Raw genomic sequence first — 14,067 nt, 5'->3', positions numbered from 1 at the left:
CATTATACTGTTTGAATAGAAATGTACAGAATCTATGCCATATAGTTTTCTGTAATTGAAAGGTCCTTCTTCTTTTCATTTCTTCTACCACTTTGCTTTGTTGATACTCTTTTCATTCACTCATTTTTAGCCATTTTTCTTTTTTCCCCTTCTCCTTTATTCCCTGTTTTTGTATACCAATGCAGGGATTTTTTTTTCTTTTTCAGCTGTGTAGCAGAAGTTAGTTACAGCCAAGGAGTCAGTCCACAAAGCAGTAAAACCTAAACCAATGCCTTCCTGGCACTGTTGTGTGGAAGCACAGAAAAGAGTACAAAAAGATGCTGGTTTTTCTTATCATCCAGCTCTCCAAACTGTTTGGGAAGAGGTGTAGATCCTCCATTCTCAGTCTGTATTAACAGAGGATATCCCAACAGAGAGGCAATTCCACTTTAACTGATATGTGAATATAATTTACGTGTTTCTTTATCACATTATTCGTATTCAGTTATTCCTTTATTGTCTGTAAACATGGTCAAGCTTATAAAGGGTTGAAATGTTTCAAATGGGTTCTTTAGCTGACTAAAACCTGTAAATAATAAAAAATGGAAGTAGAAAAATCATTGCAATGAAATTGCAGTTCTGACATTGACAATCTTCACCGTATTCTAGTTTCTACAGCAGGTACTATAGGACTTAGCCATGGCTTCACCATATATAAAAGCAAGTAAACCCAAGAAAAACGGCTTCCCATTACTACTACTACATTGAACCTCTGTAGAGACTCAAGGTTTTGTTCAGCTTTTATGCCAGCATCATAAATGTCTCCATTTTAGCAGTGCATGTTTCCAGACACATTTGTACAATCCCCATGGATATTACTGAAGCAGATGCAACTTAAAAAAAGTTACTCTGGTGCTTCATGATCACCTTCAAACTTCTTTCCTTCTATAGTACCACACATGCTACTTTCATTATAAATTTGTTTTCCTTGGAGAACGAGTTGAATGGCAAAAGGGCAGGCTAACAGGGTTTGAAGCTATTATATTCTCAGAGATTGATAGACAGCATGATAGCTCAGGAAACCTAATGAAAAAATTAAGAAACCTGGGCTCTTCTACTGCAGAGTGTTCTCTCTTCTGCACTTCCTGTTCTTCCACGGCAGAGACTGAGTTCATGTCATTCTTTTGAGGAAAATTGAGAAGATATAGAATTATTCTGTGTTTCTACTTCAGAAGAGACAATCACATGTCATTGGGCAGAGATAAATACAGGAAGAAAGTAATGCCTCCTGGATGAAGGAGCATTTGTAATGAGCTTTTGCATGTGAGCACCCTGTTTTAGGGAGATGATAAGGAGTTTCATAATATGGATGTGGTCTGGTCCTTGCCAGCTGGCTATAGTGTCAACGAACAGTCCCATGCATGCTTAATTTGTTAGTATAGATACAGCTTCTGTAGCTAATATTCACTTTAAGTAGAAGGACTTGCAAGTGGTCTGTGCTAACTTTCATACAAATTTGCCCAGGATTGAGAAGTAGTGCTTTAGAATTAATGTTTCCAAAGCGTATTTCCTTCTACATTGGTCAGGCTGTTGGGCATCCTGAGAAGGAGCAGAAGATTTATTATCTGCATGCAGGAGTGAGTGTGTTGGTCAGGACTGCCGCAACACCTCCGTAGAACCAGAAAGAACATGGTCTTGGGTCATGTCTTTGTCAAAGTGAATTACTAAATATCACAACACTTACAAATCAAAATGTACCTGCATTACATGGCTTGCTTAGATTGGAATGAGATGTTTAAAAAAAATTTTCCATATTTAGCTTTACAATCGTTAGAAACTAGGATGCAACTTTCACCCAAGCATGCTGGTATTTCCTCCTGCTGTATACTGGCAACTTCCATAGCTGTCACTTATGGCACAAGGACAGGACTTTACTAAATCTGTCTGAAAGCATTTTTTCTCCTTCTTCCACTCCTTAATTCTGGCTAAAATTCTGATGAACTTCACAAGAGCAGTTTTGATTACAGAGACTTACTACCGTAAGTTTGTCTTTTTAACTAGAATTGTAATTTTCCTCAGAGAGATTGCTCTAAGTTTCTCTTCATGACAGAAATGCTACAGTGGAGAATATGAACTGCCAGATCCTACTGAATACACATTGATATTTCAGTGTTTCGGTATGAGTGAATACTACTACTTCTGGTGACAGTAAAAATATTAAAACACTAAGTAAATATTAATGTCTACCCCAGCAGAGGACTTCACTGATTTAATCATCAGGAAGGGAATTTAGTCCAAACATGTTAAGTAAAACTCAGAACTCATCTGCCACCCTGGCCAATGTTTTTTTCATAGTGCCTGCATGTGTGGAGTGTGCTTTCTCCTTTAGAATCCATTCCAAAGGCTCTGACTCTTCTCATGTACAATATTTTTAATGTGATTAGGACCTTCTAAATAATTAGGAAGACCATTAAAATTTGAAGTATAAAAGTAGATTTTTAAAAGTTGTGTTTTGACTGTGTGAAAAACAGTTTTATTGACATAAATTCAGCAAAGGAGCACTGATCCCCTAATTCAATATTTACAGTCTTATATAGTAAAAAAGTATTAAAAAGTATAAAAAAATCCCTAAACCGTGACAATCACATTCATACACTACTAAAACAACCACGGATTGTAAAAAAAGGTTCTGTAGGAAGTTTTCAAAATACCATGTAAAAATACATATCTTGTAAGCATAAAACTCTTCATTGTCAAGGTTTTTTGGTTGAAGTAATAATTTTTGACATGCAAAGTAGGTAAAGCAGGCTGAGTACAAAAATCACATTTTAATTATATTGGATTAAATTATTCATTGTGAAATAATGGCAAACAGCAGTGAGCTATGTTTGATGTAATAGGAACATTTATGGAGATGCAAATAACTTAAGTCCTGGTGGGGTAAGTACATAAATTGCTAAGTGTACAAAGTAATTTATTAAAAATTCAATAGGTCTGTTGATTATGGGGTGGAAGTACCTTAACAGAGGGAAAATGTAAGACACTGAAGGACTCTTTAACACTAAAAAGAAACAGGTAAAAAGAAAGAGTGAGTAGAAATCAAAGTCAGGCAAGTTCAAATTGGGAAGACGTTAGAAACTGTAAAAATTCTGATGATTAATGAGTGGAAGGTACTGGTAAGAGAAGTTGATAGCTTATAAACCACTTACTTTTTTTACCACCAGTTTTATTTAAACTGATGCTAGTGTAACAGTGACACTGGCATGTGGATGAAAATCTGTGATCCATGTTAAGCAATTTGTCAGGCAAGGTAATCTAAAATAATACCATTTCTGACATTAAAATGTATCTATAAGTCATTTTCAACAGAATTGGTGGTAGAATTTTCTATGAATAAACATTTCTAATTTATTCTGGAAGAAGCCTGTTTCACCCTGTCTTCTATTTTGAGGGGTAAAGCCCCATTAACAGCCAACTAATTCCAATGTTAGGATTGGTCAAATCTTCAATACGCCAGAAAAGCAGGTACTTATATTACTAGCTTCAGAAACAGGCAGATGGCCTTCTCCTGTTCAGTACTTCAAAGCTGGTTGAACTGTATATGTCTTTTTGGTACCTCTTATATTTTTGATATGCAGTTTTAACGTGTGTGTTTTGAGTGTCTGTGCGTGTGTGTGCATATGTAAGCGTGTATATTTTACAAGGTTTAAGTATCTTTAATAAATTGGTAAATAACAAATATTTAAGTAATTTTTCCATATGGGGGGTAGGAAAAAGTTTGTTAAATTTTTCAGGTAAATTATGAAGAATAATATAAAAGATTGCACTTCTCTGTAAGCAAGTTTGCCTTGTTTGCTTGATTTACTAATGTTCTTCAGCTTCATCCAAGCCTCTCCTCTTAATTGTGAGAAAATGCTTTCTATAGTTCAGTCACCTGCCTTTTATCTTCAATGTGTCATGCAAAAATATTTGGAGTTTTACAATAAAAAGCACACTTTATTTAGCATAAAACAGGAAACATTATTCAGGTGTCAGATCAGCTCTGAAATGAAATGTGTGGATAATTGTGAAAGGCAGTGTATGCCAGCAATATGTCAGGATGGTAAATCGTTGATGTTTATAGCTGGTATCATTCACATCAGTGCAGCTATAATTTTCTTACTATATTAATCAGGAACAACTTAGAGTCTCAGAAGACTTGTGTTTCCTTCCTTATTTAGCTGTTAGTGTGTGTAAAATCCTCAAATGCAGTTATGTTAATTTTCCCACTTAAATTTCCTGTAATTTTGTTCTCCATTTCCAATAAGTCAAGTATGGGAAAAGGGTGATATAAAAAGCATAGGAAACTATTGAAAATGTTTATGTATTCAGATAAATTTTAAAATTAATGCCAATAGACACATAAACATATAAAGTGAAGGTACACAATGTATTTTGAGGTCTATCATTAATATAGTTTGCTCAATGGCTGAGACTTGCATCCTGATGTGATTCCACTAAAGTACTTCACATGTACTCAAAACTGCTTAGGAGGCATAAATAATGAATCCCTTTTATGAATAGGTTAATGCTGCATCCAGGGAAAAATAGATTTTCAGCCAGGGTTTAGCCAGGTGCCAGTTCTTGGAAAAAGTGCTAAACTGTTGAGTGTTTCAGTTCTAAACAGTTGAAGTAATTTTCAGTCTTTGTTTTGCCTCCTGTTCTAAATGTAAGAGTATTTAATGTTTCCGAAGAAAAGAGGATCTGTTCCCACTCTAACTAGAATTACATTTGTCTTATAAGATAAGAAAAATAGTAAAAGTCATAAATTATCTCTATTATCACTGACATTGAGACCATCATTAAGTTGGCTTCAGTTATACGATAAAGAAAAAATTCTCAGGTGCTAGTATCATTCAGTACTGAAATAGAGCTCCTGATGAGACTTGAATTTCCATCACTGGATCCTTATAAGCATAAGCTGGCATGTAGCTGCTCCTACCTTGCACAGAGATATGCAGTAGATGATCAGACCTCTGGCCCGATCATCCATATTTTCTGTGATTCTGTATGTGATGTCAGTTCATTTCTCTTCAACATAGAATCATAGAATTGTTAAGGTTGGAAAAGACCCTTAAGATCATTGAGTCCAGCCATTAACCTAGCACTGCTAAGTCCATCACTATACCATGTCCTTGAGCACCACATCTATCCGTCCTTTAAATACCTCCAGGGATGGACACTCAACCACTTCCCTGGGTAGCCTGTTCCAATGCTTGACCACCCTTTTGGTGAAGAAGTTTTTCCTAATATCCAACCTAAACTTCCCCTGGTGCAGCTTGAGGCCATTTCCTCTCATCCTATCGCTTGTTACTAGGGAGAAGAGACCGACCCCCACCTTGCTACAACCTCCTTTCAGGTAGTTGTAGAGAGCAATAAGGTCTCCCCTTGGCCTCCTCTTCTCCAGGCTAAACAACCCCAGCTCCCTCAGTCTCTCCTCATAAGACTTGTGCTCTAGACCCTTCACCAACTTCGTTGCCCTTCTCTGGACACGCTCCAGCACCTCGATGTCCTTCTTGTAGTGAGGTGTACGTAGTGTTACAATCGCTAATCCGTGGTGTGTTAATTTGGACAAATTTAATGAGCCCTGTGTGTTAAAGATATTGATGTTCCTGTAACTGTACAGCACCATGTAAGAGTCTTTTTGGAAAGCAAAGGGGCAGTGTTATTAGATGCATGACAACTGCCACTGTATAAAGGCTTGTTAACTTTTTATTTGATTCAGAAAAGGAAGGACAAACAATGTGTGAAATTTAAAGTTATTAAGTAAGGCTTTTTCTGTTTCCCTTTAAATTTAGAGGGGTTTCTTTTTATTTTAAAGAAAAAAAACCTTTTTATCATTTTTTATGCAATATTAAGATACTATAAACTCTCACCTTTTGGGGAAAAAACGAGTCAGTTGTGTAGGGCTGGAGCTGCCAATCTCAGAGTCTGATCCTGCTTCCTGGAAGAAATAACAAGATAAACACACAGAGGAAAAGAAAAAGAATAACAGATACAGAAAATACATGTTTAAATGACTCCTGCAACCTTTCTGTTGGTTAAAGACATCAGTTTTTCCTTCTTCTAAGAAATTGCTTTTTGCTGCCTGTCTAGTTATGAGCCCCACAGTGATGCTGCAATATCCTTGAAAGGCAGGCAAAGCCAAATTCAAGTTTTAGCATATGGGCAAAAGGAATGATGAAAAAGAACAGAAATAAGGTGTGAAATATAAATACTGAATGAGGATACTCGGGAAAGACAAGTATATGTCTTGCATTCAGGAGTTATCCAAAGTTGGAGAAGGTTTCCTTTCATTGACTTAGTCTAGTCAGGGCATTTGTCAAGATTGGAGTGATGCATCATTTCTGTATTTTATCCACTAATATGTTCTGATACATCAATTTTGGTAGATTTTTCTGTAACATTTTTCTCTAATTTATCAATTTTCTCTTGTTTTCTGGTCACATTCTTTAATTATTTGAGTTTTTTTCCTGTCTTTCTTTCTGACTATTGCAATAATTAAATTTAGCATAAGATGTTGCAGGTTTTTTGCATAAAGGATTTAGGATTATAGGATTTCATGCAACAGTGATCACACTGTATTTTTTTATTGGATCTCTGTCCCATTCCTTATATGAAATAAATTGTTCCTGTGTATTCAACTGTCTATACAACTATTCAAAATTTCCTTTGGTGCATTGTCTTCACAGTGGAAGTCTACATATTACTTACTCTCAATAGCCAGAGCCAACACTGAAAACAGAAATATTAATTTCCTAACAAATTTTTATTTTGTTGTTTTATGATAGGATCTCCTTTTCCATAGGCACTTTTGAATTTTTTTCAGAGCACGATTAACAAGTACATGTGAAATACCATTTTCTACACATTTGCTGGTACAAATTTGCTGACATAATGATATCCAACACAAATGCTTTCACTATTCTACTCTAATCTATTCTCAGCCTGCCATAATGTATTAACAAGCTATTTGAGTAAGTAAGGAATTCTGTTGAAAACGAAGGAAAAAAAAAAAAAAAAAAAAGAGTATGCAGTCATGTAAGTAATGCTTTTATTATAATGAATAATCAATTTGGTGGGTAATTTTCCAGCCTTTTATTTAATCAGATTTAATTCTTATCCTTCCAATAATTGTGTCCTTCATGAGGAAGACCTTTAAAAGACCTTTTCCTACCTTTATAACAAATGCATCTAAAGTTGGATAAAACAAACAAAAAAAACCCACAAAAATTTAATCATGTGAGAATTATAAGGACTTTTCTTCCACATAATTTCTCTGTCCACTTCTGTTTTTCAGTCAGGTGCTTTTTTCTCTTCTTGAAGAGGTACATATAGCCTCTTGAAGGAGAAATAGTGTATCCTGTTCTCATTTCCCATGACTAGTAGCATAAAATCCCCTAACAGCTCAGAAAAGTAGGGAAGGTTCTTCTCTTCCTACAGATCATGAGGATGGAGCCTGTCCAGAATGAAATATTCAAAATGGTAACAGCCAAATTTTGCCCAGAACATCTAAATTTTTCAGTAAATCTTAACTTGTATTTTTTTTTCAAGAGCAACAAAAGTTTTCTTCCATCCCTGAAGCAGTTATTGCCATTCCAAAGAACAGAGACCCCAGAGCAGCCCGAAAAGCAGTTTCAGGGGGTGGTTCTGCTTGTCTGTTTGTTTCTTTGTTTTTAACATGGACAAACCAATTTCATTGCTTTTCCTAATTTATTTTACAGAACTGATTCAGCTGTTTTAACTATAACAGGAAAATAAAAAATATCCTCAGGCAGGCAACTAGCACGGAAAAAAACTCAGCTACAACTATTTAAATTTGAGAAAGCTGTAAACGAGGGCTCAGAATGAAAACATAGGATCACTCTTTAGCATTGCTATCTATTATCATTATGTTTACTCTTCTGGGATCTGTTCTTAAACTTAATTTCCGGCAAATAATGCCTCAAAGTTTGGAGAGGTACAAAACCTTAATAACTCTCCAAAGAGATGATCAGCACATTTTTTTAATCTCTGTTTGTAATTACATTAGTCCCTGATTTCTCTTTAGCAGAAAATAACCACCAATGCTTCTCTGGAAAGTATGAGAATAATGTCTTTCCCCAGAAGATTAGTCTGTTTTATGAAAATTTTGAAATTTTTCTTCATATAGCATTAAAATAAACACATTTCTGAGTGGAGGTCATTAAGAAATAGGCACAATTATGGCACTGGCTCAGGAGAAACCTGTGTTCAGACTCTTGCTCTGATTCAGATGAAGGTCTTTGAGACTGCATCACGTTTTAATTAGGCAGAATAGGAAATTAATTTTCCTATTCAGGCAGAATAGGAAAGTAATTCGAGCTTACTGCTGTACCTAATAGATTATAGGGAATGAACATCTCTATTTCTCTCAGCAATCAGGCAGGTCTTTCTAATGGATATTTAGTTGAAACTAAAATTTATCCTGTAATTATAATTATTTTTCCCCTTGAGAAAATATATTTTCATAAAATTTGGACATTGAAAAATATTCTGTCCGGTTTTAGTTTAGCTGGCATTCTGTGTTTATTTAAATGCACATATATACATGCAATTTCAACATTTTTCTTCCATTTTTTAACATTAAAATTCAGAAGGGTGCAAATGAGATGAGATATGTATAAACACGTGCATGCCTGCATGGGTCATTTTTTCTTTATTACTTGATTAATGAGGATATGTTGGACAAGCAGTATCTTTTTTTCACTCTGGAGTGAATCTGTTCCCTGCTGCCTGTAAATGCTATTAGAACCATCTCCATAGCAACTAATGGTGATGCTCAAGAAAAGTGTTCCCAAAGTTTCAGATAAAGAAGTAAATCATTAGAATCCCTTAGAAAGAAGGATGTATGTTTATGTAGATGGAGCTGATAAGTGAAAGGAGACACAAACAGTAAAATAGTCAGGGCATTGATGCCAGCAAGTGTAAAGGCATGATGTGATTAATTTTTACAGTCATCTTGGAGTTATTGCACTCTTGAATTGATGGGAGAATGCTTTTTATCTTCAGTGAATTTAGGTGCTAGGTTTGAATCTTGGTTATTATACGACAGATTTCTTTTTGCAGGACTGTCGAAACTAGTCAACAAAGAAAACAGGTTTTGTTTGTTTTCTCATCTGTGTAGTATTAAGAATTATTATAATTAATATCACAAACATTAATGTTTACCTCATTTTAACAGTTGAAATAAGATTATCTCAAAAGTCAAGGTTTATTTTGTCTGTTTAGGTATACAACTCTGATTAGGATGCTTTTGAACACCTTACATGAATTGTTGTTCATGTCAAAAACTGCTTGCCAGTGTCACTAATATTTACAGTTTCATTGCCAAATTACTCTGTATATTGCATTTACAGGTAAACCAGACTTCCAGACAGTTCTTGAGCACCTCCTGGGTAAAAATCATGCCATGAGCATGAAACTGGTAGGCCTAGCTGTGTTTTCTATTGCACAGACCTTTGTAGAATAGAACAACTCAACTCTCACTGATGACAGTAGAAGTTGAGGGTCTCTTGCATCTTAGAGGATTTAAATAATAGCCAAAATATAAGTATTTACTGCATTCATCATACATAAAATGAAAAGACACAAGTAATCAAAAAGGAGCAGCGCTGCTTCTGGAAAGGACAGTCTTTCAAAAGAGAAAAGATTACCTCTGCAGAAGAGAAGGCAATGTCACTACTTAGTGATAAAGAAGCATTCTGCCTTAATTTGAAAGGACCTGCCTAATGTGCCATGCTTAGTTCCCTTAGACAAATTTATTACTCTCACTTAACATGGACATCATTATTAATTAGGCAAGTAGGAGTCATACCATCCTGTCAGCAGAGATGCTGGATTACCCTGAAGCTGGGTGTCAGCCAAGGACTTTCCTCACAGCCCATCCTTCAGCAGGACTACTTTCCTTCCAGTAAGGAATTAGCATGCTGCTACAAGTTTTGTGACTGTTCCTCTTCAGAGAATCTGTATTAATTCACATTGAGAACATCAGGGGCAAATGGTACAGCTAATCATTAACAGTATGAAAGAGTTCTTAAAAAATCAACATGAAATTGGCTCATATCCATCATTGACTAGTAAATGATTATAAAAATACAGGGTCATAGCAGATTCTTAAATGAGCAGAATGACATTTCATATTTTAGCTAAAATAGCCATTTGGTAAAAGTTAATTAATGAAGATTCCTGCTTAATCCAGCCCTGTTTTTGAGACTCCTGACAAGTTTATCTTAAATTTGCAGAGACTTTTGGACAATTCTCAGTTGGATTCCTAAGACAAAGTTTTGCTTTAAATTCCTACCTTTACAAGGGCATTTGGATAGCTATTCTTTAGCTTTGCCTACATATTGTTTCCTGCAGTTATCCATTGTACAAATGGAAACATGGTTAGATCTATAAATTTGGAATACAAATTTCACTTTTTAAATGTCTGAGAACAAATTAAAAACTAAAGAAAGATCTTGCAGCAAAAAGGAGCAGAAGTAGTACTAAAAGGAGCCTTGCACCAAATTATTTCTACAAGTAGAATGAAATACCACTAAGAAGGAAAGGAATACCTCATATGCATGTCAGCAATTTTTTTAAACTAAAGTACAACATTTAAATATATTTGACTTGAACTTTTCTTACCATGGACTTAACCATAGGCATGGATATCAAAATCACAAGTACATGCATTAGAACTAGTTAAACAATGAAATTATTATTCTGTGGAGAATTAATATTTCTGTGGAAATGTTGAATTTTGGTTTTATTCCAAATAAGAACTTCACAAAATGTAAATTCCAATAATAAATGAGTACATTATGTGTGTTGTTTGTCACAATATGATATAGTAGTTGAAATATTCTAAAATTTTTATATGTAAACCACTGAGGGGAAACACTCCCTAGTATTGATTAGATCTTTTCTAAATCAAAGAATATTCTCATTATCATATATAAATAGCAAAAACATGGATTAATGTTGTAGATCCCATTTACCTCTTCTTTCTCTTTTCATCCTCTAGGTTTGATGCAATGCTTAGTAAAATCTAGTACAATTATTGTTAGCAATGTTGATAATAAAATGCACAAGCTTTTATTTAGTCACTTCAAAGACTTCTGAGATTTTTGTATTTTTCAAACACATTTTAACAGAGATCAATCTCGGTAAAACTTTCAACATTTAATTTTTCACAGTCTACATGAGAACTCTTCCCTTTTTCATAGCCCGCATATTCTTCTCAACAGGAGAAAAGCCTGTAAGAATGGGAGAGTCTAACAATGTAATTTAAAAGCATCAAACCTTAATCATGCCCAGCTAAATAGAGATATGTGTTCTGGAACTGAGCACTGCATTAAACTTCCTCCCATTTGAAAAAAGGAGCTATTACTTCAGTTGCTTTAATGACAGTGATTCTTGTGATCCCACATAGTGCCATAGTCTTGTTTCAAATAAGGTTTAAGAGTTTGCATTAGTAATAATTAATTGTTCGCTACTGACTGTTGTCAAGAATAGGTGAAGACGAGTTCAAAATATTTTTAGTTTCTTCTGAGGTTGTAGCTATGAAGAACTAAAACCTTCCCTGGGAAAGATATGTCCCTTACACACGAGTTTTGTCAGACTCCATGCTGAATAGGTCCATTTGGTTATAGACCAACAGGCCCATTCAATCAGGTGTAGCTCTGGGAGTGTAATGAGTTTAAGACCCTGCTTAAGACCTGTTAGACAAGAAGTGCTGTTATACTACACAAAGTAGCTTTTCTTCCCTGTAGGAGTGAGGGTTGGCCAGTGTTTTCACTCATCCAGTTCCTATTGATGAGGTTTGTATAGTTAGGTCCTCGATGATATGTTTTATGTTGCTACATATGTCCACAAGATTAAACACTTGTCACAATGCTGCTGCTCTGTGTACTTTGAGGCTGAGCGTGCAGTAGAGCATAGGTGTCATTAACAACAACCTAGGCATTATGACCTCTTTTTTGAATGCTGGTCAAAACATACTGTGAACAGAATTGACATTTTAGTTTTAGCAGAAGGACCTGATTGGAAAGAAAAAAGAAAAAAGAAAAAAAAAAAAAAAGAGGCAAAAATATTTGTCATAAAACATAGGCTATTATTTAGCTATATCTAACTAGTTCAATTACACAGTCCTCTGAGTACTTGGAAAAAAATCTGTGAGAATATTAATCTTTTCAGGAATGCTGTTTTTAAGATCTAGCAGCCTATGTTCATTCTGATTTTTCCATCCATGACTTAATGCTATTGAGCTACTAAGTTTAGAACCTGATAGAATTAAGGAAGGAGATTGTTCCACAGTGACTGGTCATTTTAAAATCTGAGCAACTCAGTTTTGTCATGGAGATTGCAAAGAGCGGGTATGTTGCCTCTATAGCTGATTCTTCTAGAAACTGTAAAGCAGTTTTGAACCAGGAGCATTCGTGAATACATGCTGCACTGGCTTTCTTGAGCAGGTCTGTCACATGTCTACTGAATGAAAAGAAAGAGGGAAATAGTGCTTACTCTACCATTACCTACTCATCTGCCTGAAAGTAATAGTTTCATACAGCTTCCTGTTTTATATATTTCCATTCTTGGTCAGCTTTAGGTTCCTGGTTCTCTGCCCCAGAGAGAGCTGTCTTGAACAATGTAAGGTGCTCTTCCAGCTTGTATCAGCTGGTTACAGTCCCCTTGGTCTATTCCAGTTGTGTATAACCAGAAGGCAATACTGTCCTGTGAGTCTCCTTTACTGATCTCAACTGTACCCTCTGCTATTGGGTAGCATTGTAGAAATTACACCAAAGCTACACATACTGAAATTTCCAGATGTATTTGCAAGGGCAGCTGGTGAACTTGTGCCTTGCGACAGCTGCTTTGCTGTAGTAGGGACAAAATTAATTAAAACTGTTTCTGCAAGTGTATTTTTCACAAAGATGAATTGCATGCCAGAATTTTAGCATAAAGCATCCTGTATTAAAAAAAAAAAAAAAAAATCATTGAAAAATATTTTAGTGATGGATTTCCTGATTAACTTGGTTATTCTTTGATTTAGTGCCAACTACAAATGCTAGCAATCATTAAATATTATATATTTTTAACCTGATATCCATTGTGTGGTGGTATGTTGACAGTAAAGCCAAAAGTAACTTCCTCCTCCAGGTCCAAAGCCAGCATCCTAACCACTGGCAGCCACTATACTCTCTACTAACAGTATTCAGCTATAGACAAATTTTATGTTGGATTTTCTAGACCACCAGAAATATGAGCTTGTTTTGTCTAGCCTCTATAGGGAAAATAGGACAGATGGACTTCTCATGCTGCTTAAATAAATCTCTTGCTTCCTTTGACCAGCCTTTCAGAGTAGGGTGAGTGAGTCAAATAGGTCAGAGAAGCTGATATTTGTGTTCCTCTCATGTGAATAAAAAGAGGACACCTTTTATAGAATTTCTCTAATTTAGAAGTGTGTAGCTGGTAACATTTTTGAGAAGTAATTTGTTAAAATATTGGAAGTTATGCCAGATATGCTATGTTGTTTTGTACCATTCTGAATATAGGTGTCCTGTTTAAAATTCATTGAAGTGTCAATGTTTATACCAAACCCCTAATTTTCAGCTCCTTAGCTCTCAGTAGTTACTGCAGTGTTGTATCGCTAAAAATGACATTTTAAAATGCTAGGTTTGAGGCATAGATTTTTTGTAATTAAAAATATTAATTGATGTATGCCAGATTATATAACTTCAGGTTTTCATCAGGACAGTGATCTACTGGACCGGCGGAAACATTGCTTCAGTGTCCAGTCTGAATCTGGAGAAGATCTTTACTTTTCTGTGGAACTAGAGTCTGACCTAACACTATGGGAAAAAGCCTTCCAAACAGCAACTTTTTTAGAAGTTGAAAGGATACAGGTGAGAACAACTGCCTTGATGACTATCTTTTGGTACATTAACAAGTTAGGTCTATATGAAATAATAATGCAATTTAAGAAATTCTCTGATCTACTGCAGTTCTCAAATTTTTATTTTTTATGTATGTAATTGCATAAAAAGC

At 35.2% G+C, this 14,067-nt stretch overlaps 1 protein-coding gene across 8 annotated transcripts in view; it reads left to right on the top strand.

The window, feature by feature from the left end:
* SNTG1 (syntrophin gamma 1) overlaps window positions 1–14,067 on the top strand; it is a 355,828-nt gene that overhangs the window by 305,747 nt on the left and 36,014 nt on the right. For all 8 annotated transcript variants that reach the window (XM_087753570.1, XM_087753564.1, XM_087753555.1 and 5 more), the window contains one exon: window positions 13,773–13,925. In XM_087753570.1, the coding sequence (XP_087609696.1) occupies window positions 13,773–13,925 (153 nt within the window). The remainder of the gene's footprint in view (window positions 1–13,772; window positions 13,926–14,067) is intronic.

This window comes from Nipponia nippon, unplaced genomic scaffold (genome assembly GCF_047370975.1).
Source record: "Nipponia nippon isolate SJK-2023a ecotype South Korea unplaced genomic scaffold, ASM4737097v1 scaffold_1, whole genome shotgun sequence".
NCBI classification, from domain to species: Eukaryota; Metazoa; Chordata; class Aves; order Pelecaniformes; family Threskiornithidae; genus Nipponia; species Nipponia nippon.
Note: the sequence above shows the minus strand (reverse complement) of the source record. Positions and strands in the feature narration are given on the sequence as shown.